We start from the raw sequence: 15,439 nt of genomic DNA on the forward strand, positions 1-15,439 counted from the left end.
AACTACATCTGGTTAGGTTCGTCTGAGAAGATTTGACTTGGTCCCAATTATTATTTTAATATTGAATTTAAAAAAATCAAAATTTAATATTAATTTTAAAATAATAAAAACAAAAACTCAGGAATAAATCTAAATAAAAGAAAAAAAAAATTAAAGGACCTACAACTTTATTGACTATGCCGCTTCCAAAGCCCGCCAAAAGTCTCCTCCAGGTTTGTAGCGTTGAAAGCAAGAGGTTGCACACTACTTGCAGGATTCTCACCGCCATGGTCATTGGCCCCGCTAATTAAATTCCATAATTTAGGGTCCTCACCTTATTTATTTCTCTGACACTACTTTTTATTGCTTTTGATCGATCGCTCTTATCTGTTACAAAATCAACGCCCTCCTCGATGCGGATCCAGTTGTTGACGTGAAAAACCAACCACCCATGGCTGCCGGAAAAGAAGCCTCCACCACTCGCTCTCTTGAAGAGACCCCCACTTGGGCTGTCGCCGCCGTTTGTTTCGTCATCGTCTCCCTTTCCATTCTCATCGAATTCTTGATCCACCTCATCTCAAACGTACACAACTTAATATTAATTTCTTCATATAGATAGTCGTCGACCGTTTGGCGATTAACCAGTTGTTTAAATCAACCTTTGTAGTGGCTGAAGCGACGTAGGAAAACTGCACTCTATGATGCCGTCGATAAGCTTAAATCAGGTAAAATCACGGAAACTGCTTTTTTTTCTTCCTTTTTTTTAATGATTTTGGGTTCATATTTTCTTTCGACTTTGTTGTTGCAGTGCTCATGGTGCTGGGTTTCATGTCTCTTACTTTAACGGTGACTCGGAGCTTCATCTCCAGAATTTGCATACCCAGTGAATTTGCAGATTCCATGCTTCCATGCCGGAAATCCCTTGAATCTATAAAAGCTAAAAAAGATTTTGTTTATGAACAAATATGGAGCGTCGATGCATTACGTGGAAGAATATTAGATGATGATAGTAAATCTTCAGATTACTGTGAATCCAAGGTTTGTTGTTATTTGGCAAGTGTGAAGTTATTAAAGTGTAATTAATTAGTAACAAATGGGAATGGCAGGGAAAGACTTCTCTAATATCAGAGGAGGGGGGGAACCAGCTGAGCATCTTCTTGTTTGTGTTGGCAGCTATGCAGATTGTGTATAGTGTGCTCACTATGGCTCTAGGAAGGGCTAAGGTTCATCATTGTTTCATGTTATTTAATCCTTTTTCTAGAGCTTCATTTTAATTAATTAAATATATTCCTTAATTGTTAGATGAGGCGCTGGAAAGCTTGGGAGAAGGAGACGCAAACGATTGAATATCAAGTTGCCAACGGTAAATTTATTACTATATCTCACCCTTTTTTTTAGTGAATATCGAACATAAAACATATAAATATATTTAAAATATTTTTATTTTGTGATATTTTTATAACTTTCGTGCTTAATTAGAAAATAAATGCCTAGATTATACTGTTTTTTCTTTAAGTAGGTGTTTACTTCTTTTTTTTCCGATTCATCAAAGTGTCTAACGTTACAAACATTATCATTTTAGGTGTCTCGGCTGAAACGTCTTTAAAATATTCTATTAAGTGACACGTATATGTTTTGGTAATTTTAAAAATTTTAATTAAAATAAAAAACTTAAAATTATATATTAATTTTTTTCATAAAACTTATAGAAAAAAATTCAAAACTTTCAAAACTCTAATTTTAAACCCTAAACCCACGTTGACCATCAACCGTTACCGTTGTTGAACGTCCCCCGACCTCACCTCCCCCCATCAATCAATAACCCCATGAAAAGTTATCGGAATAGGAGTCAATCCACGATCAAATGCCGCAACCTCGACGTTACAAATTAAAATCCTATGCGATCCTGACGACTAATCGATGATAAGGATAACGTCGACAGTGATGTCGTGGCTGGAAAGAACGGCATTGGTGGGTTAGGATTAGAGATTTATGATTTCTAGGGATTTGAGATTTCTTTTTGTAATTTAAGAGATATTAGGATTTTGTTTAAATATAAAAATATTTTTAAGTGTTTAAAAAGATAAGATTCTCAAAATTATCATGATGTGACATGTGTCATTTAGTGGAGTTTTTTAATGACAGTTATAATTTCAGCACCTAAAATGATAATGTTTGTAATATTAAACACCTAGATGAATCGAAAAAAAATTAGACACCTATTTAAAAAATTGATAATTTAGGTAGTTATTGTCTAATTAAGCCTAATTTCTATATGGTTTAATTTCTATATAGGCAAGGACAGCTAGAATCTATATTGAATTGTTTACATATAACCTTGTACTCTTTTTTCTAATTAAATAACGTAAATTTAATTGTGTGGCTCTCCATCGAGCAATATAGTCTACTCTGCAGTTAAAATCACAATTAATTATCTGTCTCGTCCATAGTCAATGAGACATTTATTCATAATATCGTTTATTTCATTTCTCTATTTCTGTATCATATAATAAAATATTTAGAGAATTTCTTATAAGAACATATTCGAGACTTTACTATATTTTTTATATATTAATATCTTATACATATCTTAAAATTTAATTTTAAATTTTAAAAATATTTTATAATTTAATTAAAATCAAATCAAGCCGAATTAAATTTTAAAATCTCTCCAAAATTCTATATAATTTATAAATGTTAATGCTTGAGCGATATTGCCATTTAAATTTAAATATATATTTAATGTTTAGATTAGATATTTTTTTTTAGAGAAAATAACCTCATTGACAAAAAATGTCTTATAATATACGATTTTAACTAACTTTTTTTGGATTTGCCAAAATGACAACTAAATCGCAATGCGATCGATAATTCGCAACGCGATCTCCGGTATCGCAAATCAGTTTCCAGATTCGTAACGCGAACTTCGACTATCGCAATGCGAACTTGGACTATCGCAACGCGAACTTCGACTATCGCAATGCGAACTTGGACTATCGCAATGCGAATATGTAAATCGCAATGCGAATATGTAAATCGCAATGCGATAGTCCAAGTTCGCGTCGCGTTGCGATGCGATAGTTGACTATCACATTGCGATTTACATATTCGCATTGCGATAGGCGAAGTTCGCGTTGCGATTTATTCCAAATTCGCTGCGATAGTCCAAAATCGCAACGACTTGTGGTATTGTATTTGTTTCTTAAGAATTTTCTCTAAAAAAATAGTATTCGCGCGGACGTGTCGAAGACACGTATTGCCACGACCACGACCACGAGACGGCGGCAGCGGCGGCGTGAGAGTCCCCCTTGTTCTCTATCACTCAACAAGGAAGTAGGAAAACCAAGCCTTAAATACCATTCCCAATAGTGTTTCCAATACTATGTGGGATTGAGCATTACCAACACTTGTTTCCAATACAATGTGATTATTCAGGAAACAATTAACAATCATGCACCTTAAAACAACTGAATCAGCAACCAATTACATTAGTATTATACGATTAAATATGTCATAATTAAAAGTCAATCTATAATCAATCGCGATTATTGCAATTTTAAGCAAAACATTCAAAAATAATATCACTATTTAAGGCTCAATCCCACATAGTATTGGGAACAAGTGTTGGTAATGCTCAATCCCACATAGTATTGGAAACACTATTGGGAATGGTATTTAAGGCTTAGCTTTCCCACTTCCTTGTTGAGTGATAGAGAACAAGGGGGACTCTCGCGCACCGCCGCCGTCGTCTCGGGTCGGGTCGTGGTCGTGGTCGTGGTCGTGGTCGTGGTCGTGGTCGTGGTCGTGGTCGTGGTAATACGTGTCTTCGACACGTCCGCGCGAATACTATCTTTTTAGAGAAAATTCTTAAGAAACAACCGTCGTTGCGATTTTGGACTATCGCAATGCGAATATGTAAATCGCAACGCGAACTTCGACTATCGCAATGCGAATATGTAAATCGCAATGCGATAGTCGAAGTTCGCGTTGCGAATCTGGAAACTGATTTGCGATACCGGAGATCGCGTTGCGAATTATCGATCGCATTGCGATTTAGTTGGTCATTTTGGCAAATCCAAAAAAAAAATTGGTTAAAATCGTATATTACAAGGCATTTTTGGACACTGAGGTTATTTTCTCTTTTTATTATCTTCAAATTGCTATTTTAATTAAATATATTTTTTCTATTGAATTGATAATCGAACTTTGATACTCATTATTTGCTTAGTGTTCTTAGCAAATTTTAAATTTTATTTTAGAAAATACACTATAACATCATAATTGATGTACAATACAAGCTTATGTTATTAGATCATTAAAAATTAACATTGTTAAGAAAAATACTTAATATATATTTCAGCATTTATTTAATATAATAATATCAAAAGAATGTATGCATAATACAATCTTTTCAAACCATTTCTTATTTTTTTATAAATTTATAAAAAATATTAAATAATTCTAAAAATTTCCCAATATATTTATAATATATATTTTAAGAATATATTATAGTAAATATATTAATCATTTTCATAATTTTCACAACAAAGTACTAATCCTGTTTTTTTTTTTAAATTTTATTTTCCAAATAAACTTTGAAAATATTAGATCCCAATCGCTTTAGGATCACAAGACAAACGACTTTTGCACGTCGCCACATGAATTCATGTGCAGAGACATCAATCCTTTTGTGGATGGTAAGGCTTTTCCCTTTTCATCAATTTTGAGATCGATTTCTTTTATAATTCAGTGAAGAACAAAATTTATGTTAATCGTATTTAATGTTTTAATTGTGCAGAGCTGCTTCTTCCAACAGTTCTTCAATTCAGTGGCCAAAATTGATTATTTGACCCTACGCCATGGCTTCATCTCTGTTAGTACGCCATTTGTCCTTGTAATTTCCGTCCAAACTGGATTGAATATGGTTTTAAACCGAAATTCTTTATTTTTGCAGACTCATTTATCAACAAACACTTCCTTCAATTTCCAGAAGTACATTCAACGATCACTGGACGATGATTTCAAAGTCGTAGTTGGCATCAGGTACTAATTCCTTGCTCATTTCAACTCGCTGGAAAACCATTACTTCTTTATTAGAACATAAAACGAAAGGATTAATACCAAAATTTTATGCTTCTCTTGGATCAATTTCAGCCCTTTTATGTGGCTCTTGGTTGTTATCTTCCTGCTGGTAGACGTACACGGTGAGTAAGGAATTAAACCAGTTAAGTTTTTGATTTTTAATACTCTGATATTCTTTGCCATATGAATTTAACAGGATGGAATGTGTATCTATGGGTGTCATTTCTGCCATTGACAGTAAGCACACCGAATTTATTCCCGGTTGGGCAATTTTATGAACATCTTACCAAGTCAGTTGTTCCATCAGATAACGTTGATCTTGGGAACCAAACTGCAAGTGATAATGGCAAAAATGGCACACCGAGTGAAAGATCAAAACAGTGTAATCCGAGGAGCTCCTTTGGTGCAACCAAACGACAACTTGTTCTGGTTCAATCGCCCCACATTTGTTTTGACCCTTTTACATTACACCTTATTCGTGGTTAATAATTCTTCCCCGTGACAACTATATTTGAAAAATGTTATTTTCCCCCTACTTTTTTGTTAATTGGAACTAACACCTTTTGTCCTTCCCATCCCAGAATGCGTTCGAAGTGGCATTTTTCGTCTGGGTCACGGTATTTATCAATCATTTTTATATAAAAAAAACTTTTAGTTATTTTTTATTATTATTAATTTTCTATCTTAATTTTCAGACACAATATGGACTCGAGTCCTGCTACCATGAGCACAGAGAAATAATCGTAACAAGGGTGGTGTTAGCGTAAGCTCCAATTCCCTTTTCTTTTGTTTTACTTTTCCATATAATATATATAATTGTTTTAAATATGTAATAAAATATAATTTAATTTGCTTGCAGGGTGACGGTTCAAGTCATATGCAGTTACGTTACTCTCCCCCTCTATGCTCTTGTGACCCAAGTAAGGTGGTTTTATGAACGTTGTTCATATTTCCCAGCTCTAGCTTTGAAGTTGTAAGCAAAATTGTTTTTGCATTTTTTGGGAATTTGTAGATGGGATCAAATTTCAAGAGAGCAGCGTTGGAAGTGCAGACCGCGAATGCAATAAAAGAATGGCACGCCGGGGTGAGACTGAAACGGAAAAAGCAACGACAATCTTCGCCTGCCGCCGCCGATGATTCTACGAACAACAACGCCGCTGTTTCCGCCGTGGATTCATCGGCTCATCAGCATCAAACGCCGGCTTTGTTGGAAAATGCTAGCTTTGGGGAGATACAAGAAGAATCAGGCCCTGCTATGCCTACTTCCGTTGCTGTCGATATACACATGGGTTCCTTGGAGAAGTCCGTGGCCAGAAATTAGAGATGCTCTCACCAGCTCCAAAGCCATTTTTGTTTACTTTGTATAGGATTTAGTAGATCATCATTCAAAATTTGATTCAATTACAATTATTATCGGGATTTTAACTCATTAGTGGCGATTTTATCCGTCACCGTTGCTTATTTGTTCGTATAAAGAGAAGGAAATTAGATGAAATTCACGAAATAACAGCCAGCGAGTTTTTATTAATTTGCGTTCAAAGTAAATTTATAATTGACTTTAAATGTTGCTGTTTTGGGTATTATACAAGTGACATGTGTGTCATGGTCAAGTATCATATATGTGGATCTCATTAGGTGGGTTGATTATATTTTATATTAAACAAAATATATATTTTTATATTAATTTTCGAAATTGATACACAATTAATCTCAAATTTAGTACCCAAGGACTCAGATCCTCAACCTTTATATGATATAACTAATGATTTGTTGTATATAAATATTAGATTTAGTGATGAAAGATGTAAATTACCCAATAACAAAAACACACTTTTACAAATCACCCATTACTTAAATGGGCTGTAAACCTCCCACGTAATGGGTGCTTTTATTTTCCTTTTTTTCACATTTTCAGATGAAAATTTCAAATTGAAATCTAACTCTTCAATATTATTGATCGACGTGTCAAATATCGGAACGTACAAACATGATAGAAATCTCAATTTTGGTTTACAATCGTGTTGTTTTGAAACATCAAACAGGGTTGATGCCACCTACCCAACTGCATTAATCCATGAAAAATCGCAGTCAAGAACCTGGCTCCATTCACCGACTTGTAAGACAAGGATGGATTAACAATTTCGTATGGTAAAGATCTAACCTTGTAAGAATCATCAAATCATTAGGGTTACCCTAAACATGTTAGATAATAGAGAGCGACCTCACACTATCATGACAAAATATAATATATGATTATTTTTGTTTTTATTTAATTAAGATACGATCACTTATCTTATCGACTTTTAACTGTTTAGTTCCTAAAATTCTGACTGTAGTTAATGGGTAAAAGTGAGAAAACTAAATAGAATTGATCAAATATTATTATGTTTTTTTGAAGTTGGTGAAAAAATATACAAAACTAAAATGAAAGCGATCAATCCTCCAATTTATTCTTTTTATTTTCGTGACTAATTTAAAAATGAAATAATTTTATATTATAAAATTTTAAAAGAGTAATAAAATATCATATTAAATTTTATTAAACTCGACTAAATGCTAAATTTTAATTTATAGACCTCGACAAAAGTTGGGAGGGCCACTATATGATTAAGTGGAAAACGATGGGTCCATTTGGGCTGGGAGTGGGTTAAAACTAACCATTTTCGACTCGGGTTTTATTACATTTTATACCGACCAGTGAGATTGGTACCAAGTCGGGTCAATTATCACTTAAACCCATTAATAATTGATCCAGATTAATACCTGAAGTATGTTAATAATATCTAATTAACATTAGTTATCTAATAAATAAATAAAGGGGGGAGTGGCAGAAGAGTGGGGGCCGTAATGCCGCGGCAAATGCGCAGCCCATCACTTTCTCTGCTAAAATCATCGATTATCGCATGTCTTCTATATATTTTTTTAATTTGTTTGAAAAAACTTAGCCAAATCTAAAATAAAAGGTTCACGCGCTGAGTAATGTTACGAGGGGAAAATATGAATAAAGGAAGACAGAGAGGATGACGAGACTAGGGATCACCCGCCCCCCCCCCCCCCCCCCCCCCCCCCCCGAAAAAAGAAGAAGCGAAGAGCTGATGCTGAAGTCTGTCCGTCTGACTCACTGAGTCCTAACAACTATCAACACGCCCACGATCGTTGCTGCCAAAAGCTCCCCCCGCCCGGTTGGCCCCATTTTCCTTTACTCTAGATTATATATATGAGATATTATAATTTTTGTTGATAAATTGAGATTTGAGAGTATTAATAACTCCTACACATTTTGAATTTTGTTTTTTACTTGGTGATCCCACTTAAATTTGTATAATTTTAGTATCTTAATCAAACATGTTAATAATTTATTGTATTTATAAGAGTATCTAATTACATTATTTAGAGGTATTTTTTATAATTTTTCATAATGTTCAAATACGAACATAAAATTATATATTTAATTAATAAAAAAATTAGTACCATCTATACAAGTGTATCGAGTTTTTATTATTTTTTATTAGTTTAAGATGAGTATAAAATAATATATGGTAGATGTTGTATGTCGTTTACTAATATGATAAAATTATTAATTATATTTTCCCACTCGAAGGAAATAATAATGAACAACCGAACATAAAATTAAATTATTTCTAATAATAATATTATTTTGCGAGTCAAACGACTTTGCTCAAATCGTTTTGTTTAACCCTTCGTTTAGTTGAATATCGATACCTATAAATACAATGTTTATAAGTAATCATTACTCATTATTATTATTATTATCACGTTCCACTGATTCTAAGACGTTGGAGAAACATTAGTACTTTATTTCAGCAACACGGTTTTCTTCCCATTTGGTTCATATCTTTAAAGTCCAAAAGCCAAAAGCCAAAAGCCAGTGCTTGCATTGGCTTTATGCTTCCTTTTGGTTGCTGTGCTTACTGTGAGCAACTGTGTACGTCTGCTGTGCTGCTCTCCCTTTTCAGTTACTGGAATCATGCCTTTGTATTCCTTCTTGTTATTATTTGACACCCTTTTCTCTTCTTCTCTATCCTTTTTCAAAAACGCCACTTTCTTCTTCTTCTTCTTCTTCTTCCATTGTTCATCTTCTTTCATTCTTCTCATGTTTAGCTTTGCTCTTGTTGCTTAAAAACATTTCTCGGCAATGTTTTAACTTCACTTCATATATGGTCTTTTCATCTTTCTGGGAAACCTTTGTCTTTAATTACTCGCATCCTAATATTTTTTTCTTAAAACTTTCCAGTTATTTTTTTAACTGGAGGAGGTGGTTGGTGATTCGTTTGTACTTGCACTGAGGAGGAAAGAATAAAGTAAAATTTGGGTTGTTCATGGAAATTGATCTGAACCATGCAGTGGATGAGGTGGAGAAGACTGTACTTTGCAATGGGGGCTGTGAAAAAGCTAGTGCTTGTATTTACTGTTTGTCTTCTTCATCTTCATCAACATCCCCATGTTCTTCAAGCTCAGGTTCAACTGCTCCTTATTCATCTTCCACTTATTTGGAGCTTTGGCGTGCTTGTGCTGGCCCTCTCACTTCACTTCCCCAGAAGGGAAATGTTGTTGTTTATTTCCCTCAAGGTCACTTGGAACAACTTGCCCTTGCCTCTTCTTTCTCTCCCTTCAAAACCTTTGATCTTCCTCCCCAAATCTTTTGCAAAGTGATGCATGTCCAGCTTCTAGTAAGTAACTCAAATTTTCTTCTTTTCTACATTGAAGTGCGTCTTTGCATCCTTCCTAATTATAACTTCACTTTTCCTCCAAATTTGACGACTCCTTTTGTTTTCTGTCATTAAGGCCAATAAAGAGAATGATGAAGTGTATACGCAGGTCACCTTACTTCCTCAACGGAAGGTATTATAATTCTTAACTTAAACAATAATAGCTGATTCAGTAGCTTTCATTGGTATAGAATATTTGGGTGTTGTTTACTTGCATGGTCTTTAAGAAATTTTGTCATCTCTTCGGTATTAGTTTTATGTGGAATTGAGGTTCAAAGTGCAACTTGTTTTCATTGGTCTAGAATATTTGGGTGTTGTTTACTTGTATGTTCTTTAAGAAATTTTGTCATTTCTTTGGTATTAGTTTTGTGTGGAATTGAGGTTTCAAAGTGCAACTTGTTTAGCATTTTAATGAATGAATTCCAGTTACTGTCAGCGTAAATATAGTTTTGGTGATTTCCAGTTTGCTATTTTCTGCAGTTGGGAGAGCCTAATTTGGAGGGTAAGCAGTCAGATGAGCAAGGTGTGGATGCCGATGCTGATGGACCGCCTTCGAAACCTACTCCTCACATGTTTTGCAAGACATTAACAGCTTCAGACACTAGCACCCATGGAGGGTTTTCTGTTCCTCGTAGAGCTGCCGAAGACTGTTTCCCTCGGCTGGTGCGATTTTATACTCATAAATCCTCATGTGATATTCACCTTGCTGTTTATTTATCCTAGAAGCCTCTTGTAGATATAATGGTGTTTGGCTTAATTTCAGGATTATAAACAGACAAGGCCCTCACAAGAGCTTGTTGCCAAAGACCTCCATGGAGTTGAGTGGAGGTTTCGCCATAAATATAGGGGTAACTGCAGCAGAGAGTTTGACATTTCTGATAGTATTTAGAATGTTCTGTTAATGTTTATTAATTTTAGGTCAACCGAGGCGACATCTCCTTACTACCGGTTGGAGTATTTTCGTGAGTCAAAAGAATCTTATTGCTGGGGATGCAGTGCTCTTTCTGAGGTTTGTATAACTTTTATCGATAATGATGCATATGAAACAGTTTGGAGAGCACAACACCATATTGATAGTAAGAAATTGGTAAAAAAGTTAAGTTTATAAAAGGAAGTTGGATTCCTCATTCAAATGGTACAGCCATCATAGACTGGAATATGTTATGATACTCGAGAATTATATACCCTTTTACACAGAGATTGTAATGGGGTGCTCTGCCATGTCTTCCCATGGCCTAGTTGTTTGAAGTTCGCTGATCTATTCTCAACATTGTAGGGGTGAAGATGAGGAGCTGAGGTTGGGAATCAGAAGAGCTGTTCGATATGATACTCGAGAATTATATACCCTTTTACACAGAGATTGTAATGGGGTGCTCTGCCATGTCTTCCCATGGCCTAGTTGTTTGAAGTTCGCTGATCTATTCTCAACATTGTGGGGTGAAGCAGAACAGAATTCATATCCAAATGTTCTGTCTCCGCTGACTGATGCAATATCCACCAAAACCGTGTTTCATGTCTTCTACTGCCCAAGGTAAGTGTCTGTTTCCTTCGAGGTTGAGGCAGTGACTGGCATTTGGCCGAAAAAATGTAAGATTCACGTAACAAGATCTAGAATTAACAGTATTCTTTATTAGGTTAGAAATTTTAATGCACACGCTCTTTACAGAAGTGAATGGTTCATTCGAAAACATTGAGGCTATTTTCAAACTGATTGTTAAGCATCTCTTAATGTTAGACTTTAGATAAAAGTAGCTCTTGGAAGTTGCATTCCAGGAGCATGCTGAAAGTTCGTTTCCAACACCTCATGTTCTAATGTGATTAAGGTCTTGTGTTGCGGAACTTGTAAGCCTATTTAAAATACTGACCTGGTGAGGCATTTGATGTGAAATGAAATGGTAATGCTGCTTATTTGCTGAAATGCAGGGCCAGTCATTCGGAGTTTGTCATACCTTTCCAAAAGTATGTGAAAGCACCATAAATCCAGTGTGCATTGGAACAAGATTCAGAATGAGATTTGAAATGGACGATTCGCCGGAGAGAAGGTCTTGTTTAATTAGTTGCAGATCATGAAAAAGATCAATTGCTATCTTTGTTTCTTTTCCCTTTTCCCTTTTAATGGTTTCATTTTCCGAATATAACACAGTGATGCTGTTTTATAGGTGTAAGGGTGTAGTGACAGGAATAGGGGACTTGGATCCTTATAAATGGCCTAACTCAAAGTGGAGATGCTTAATGGTGAGCCCCCTAATATAGATCCTGTGTACTAATGCTTTTAACTGTATAGCTTATCTCTTGAAGTCTTATGTTTCTCCGAGTTTTCATTTTTCTAAACATACCTGAGTCTATGCATATCCAAACTCGGGTATAGAGAGATGAAGAAAATTGAAGATACCCGTGTTAGACACACCCGAGTCATAAGTGTAGTCTTTATCACAAAACTAGGCAAGTGAACATTTATGTTCATTTTATCAACATACTTTACATGTGTTCATCTATTTTATGCTGAACATGGTGAATGGTGATAAATTATTTTTCAGAATGAAAAATTATCGATAAAGCAAAACCAGCAGGAAGGAAAATATTGTTTTTCCTGTTCTTAGTGTTAACACTTGGCCGAAGAAAGATTCAAAGCTATTGAATGGATATTGCATGGCACTTTTTAGTACGAAATATTTATTACCACATTTAACAGGTCGGGTGGGATGATGATATTGTGAGTGATCACCAAGAGAGAGTTTCTCCTTGGGAAATTGATCCTTCTGTTTCTCTTCCACCCCTGACCATTCAATCTTCATCGAGGTTGAAGAAACTGCGGACAGGTCTGCAGACTGCTGCACTGAACTCCCCTATCACCGGTACAAATCCCACTAGCATCGTAATAATGTTGTATTTTAATACTTTGATTAAGGTACATGTCATTGAAATGTTCTTTTATTCAGGAGATGAGTTTTTGGACTTTGAGGAATCTGTAAGATCCTCCAAGGTCTTGCAAGGTCAAGAAAATGTAGGTTTCGTATCACCCGTATACGGATGTAACACTGAAAACCGCCCACTCAATTTTGAGATGCAATCTATGGCATATCAAAGTCTTGCATCAACAGGAATTGGAAAGAGTAATCATAGTGAGTTTACAAAGGCTCACTCCACTTCTTACACAGGCTTTGCGGAATCTCATAGGTTTCCGAAGGTCTTGCAAGGTCAAGAAATTTGCTCCTGGAGGTCCCCGACACACAAGGCTGATCGGGACCTTGGTGTTTGGGCAAAAGCCAATCTTGGCTACACTTCTTTCAACATGAATCAAGCACCCAACTCCAGTTGTTATCCCCTAGCATCTAAAGGCCTTCGAAATATGTATTTTCCTTTTACCGAGTTTTATAAAGTTGGCCAGGAACCTACAATGTACTCTTATGCATCTACACTTCCAAGGGGCAATGTCTTGTTCGATGATTCCTCAATTAAGCCTGGGGTTATTATGGACTGCCTCAATAAACTTAATGACCATAAGCCAATGGAGAATATTAATAGTCCTGCCTTCAAAAGAAATTTGAGGAACCAACAGGATGACTGCTGCAAAGGAAATGTGGCCGGATGTAAACTCTTCGGGTTCTCCTTGACTGCAGAATCACCTACTCCGAACTCAAAAAATTCTGGTAAGAGGAGTTGTACGAAGGTAAGTTATCTTAGGGTCGACTTTAAATTTTAACCCTCACTTCGTACTACTCTCCTGCTGACTTTGACTTGGCTGACTGAAGGTTCACAAGCAGGGCAGCTTGGTTGGAAGATCCATTGATCTCTCAAGACTCGATGGATACGAAGACTTAACGACTGAACTAGAACGTCTTTTCAGTATGGAAGGTCTTCTAAGTGATACCGATAAAGGGTGGCGAGTTTTGTACACTGACAGTGAGAATGATGTAATGGTGGTTGGAGATGATCCATGGCAGTAAGTCTCACGCTCCTTGCTATATCGGCTATCAAGCTTGTTGCATTAAAATATCTTTGCTGCTATGATGAATTTTTCGTTGTGTTTGCAGAGAATTTTGTAATGTGGTATCACAGATCCACATATACACACAAGAAGAAGAAGAGAAGATGAGTTTAGGAATGGGCAGTGATGACACTCAAAGCTGTCTGGAAGAAGCAGCAATGATAATGGAAGCATCGAAATCTTCCTCAGTGGGGCTGCCTGATTGCTCTCCACCAGTCACAAGGGAATGATCAGTGTTTTGCTATTGAATCCTGAAGCTATCTATCAAGTATTACTGATAGCTAAAAAGTGGCCTTTTTGGCCTGAAGTTGATTGAAGTTATTCAAGTCTAATGCTTTTTAGGTCATCCATGGATTCTCTTACTAGTTCATTTCAAAAATGGCAGAAATGTGGAGATAATCCCACTTGAATATCAACTTAATACGTTTGTTGTTTCAAATCCGAATCGTACCGGTGCCAGTCACATCGGATTGTACCACTCTCAGATCGGTACCAATTAATTTACGACACCAGGGTTGCTTGACATTATACAATGGATAAATTGGATTGCCAATATTGATCGTACAAACAAGTAGTGCATGAGCTTAATGAATACAACATTAAGGGCTTCAATTTGATAAAATATCATCTCTATAAATATCTGGAATTTAAATCCCAACCTACAGGATATTTGATCCTGACATCTTAAAACAGAGGCAAAATGGTGGATCTTTGAATTTTCCATCTCCCTTACCCCCATCTGCATCCAAAGGGTTTTGAACCATCGGATCAAATTTCCGCTTTGTTCAGAGTAAATCATACAGTGTACAATTTAATAGGTTTCACTGCGGGCGAAGCAGATGGTAACAACCCTATTACAAGGCATAAATTAGAAAACTGAGCTGCTCCATTGAATACTAAAATGACAACCGTTGTATTTGATAAAACTCAGACGGCCCTTTCCCTCTAAACCTAAGATTAGGATATAAACTCATTCACCACTACAATTAGGGATGGGTATGAGACCTGAACGCGATGAGTTCCGACCCGATCGGGTTAGATTTTTTTAAAATAAATTCGGGTTCTGGTCGGATTTGGGTTTAAGATGAAAAACACCCGACCCAAAAAAAAATTATCTTATATATTTAAAAATAATTACAATAATATCCCTCTATATATTAATTTTTTTAATTAAATTACTGTTTTTATTGAATAAAAATAATATTTTTTTATTATTTAAGATCGGGTTCGGGTTTTTAAATTATATATCGGGTCGGGTTCAGGTCGGATCTCGGGTAAAAGATTCCTTGTTATCGGGTCAGGTCGGGTGGATCAAAAACCCGACTCATGCCCATCCCTAACTACAATAAAAAAAAGACTATTTTATCTAAAATTTTTGAATTCAAACAATTATATCTACAATGATATACGTGCGGGTTAAAAAAATTCTGAAGAATACTATCTTATAATCATCACAAACTATTAAAAAAACATAAATATAAGATTAAGATTTTATATGGTTAGATAAGTTTAAAATTACACTTAAAAAATTCTCATAACTACAATTATCTTATCTATTTTAAATAGGGCTGTTCAATTGGTCGGTTCGGTTAACCGACAGAACCAAACTACCAAAAAATAGTCAATCGAATTATTTTCTTCTTAACCGTTAAACGAACTG

The 15,439-nt window shown here is 35.4% G+C and overlaps 1 protein-coding gene and 1 pseudogene across 1 annotated transcript; both read left to right on the forward strand.

Moving 5' to 3' along the window:
• The first annotated feature begins 302 nt into the window (after positions 1–302).
• On the forward strand, positions 303–6,511 carry LOC120193812 (MLO-like protein 3). Its single transcript, XM_039196245.1, has 15 exons — positions 303–562; positions 647–704; positions 788–1,017; positions 1,086–1,202; positions 1,282–1,342; positions 4,588–4,676; positions 4,778–4,852; positions 4,934–5,022; positions 5,134–5,183; positions 5,258–5,298; positions 5,369–5,542; positions 5,643–5,678; positions 5,757–5,824; positions 5,921–5,981; positions 6,074–6,511. Exons 1-15 carry the CDS (start codon positions 431–433, stop codon positions 6,380–6,382), a joined length of 1,590 nt encoding a protein of 529 aa, XP_039052176.1. The 5' UTR covers positions 303–430; the 3' UTR covers positions 6,383–6,511.
• A 2,700-nt stretch (positions 6,512–9,211) lies between these two features.
• LOC120194029 lies at positions 9,212–14,010 on the forward strand (annotated as a pseudogene).
• Positions 14,011–15,439: the final 1,429 nt, after the last annotated feature.

Source organism: Hibiscus syriacus, unplaced genomic scaffold (assembly GCF_006381635.1).
Source record: "Hibiscus syriacus cultivar Baekdansim isolate YM2019G1 unplaced genomic scaffold, ASM638163v2 tig00116997_pilon, whole genome shotgun sequence".
In the NCBI taxonomy this organism is placed as follows: Eukaryota; Viridiplantae; Streptophyta; class Magnoliopsida; order Malvales; family Malvaceae; genus Hibiscus; species Hibiscus syriacus.

Coding starts and splice junctions, on each gene's coding strand:
- LOC120193812 (XM_039196245.1), top strand. CDS start 431: ATGGCTGCCGGAAAAGAAGCCTCCACCACTCGCTCTCTTGAAGAGACC. Junction 5,825..5,920: donor GTAACAAGGGTGGTGTTAGC/GTAAGCTCCAAT, acceptor ATTTGCTTGCAG/GGTGACGGTTCAAGTCATAT. Junction 5,982..6,073: donor TCTATGCTCTTGTGACCCAA/GTAAGGTGGTTT, acceptor GGGAATTTGTAG/ATGGGATCAAATTTCAAGAG.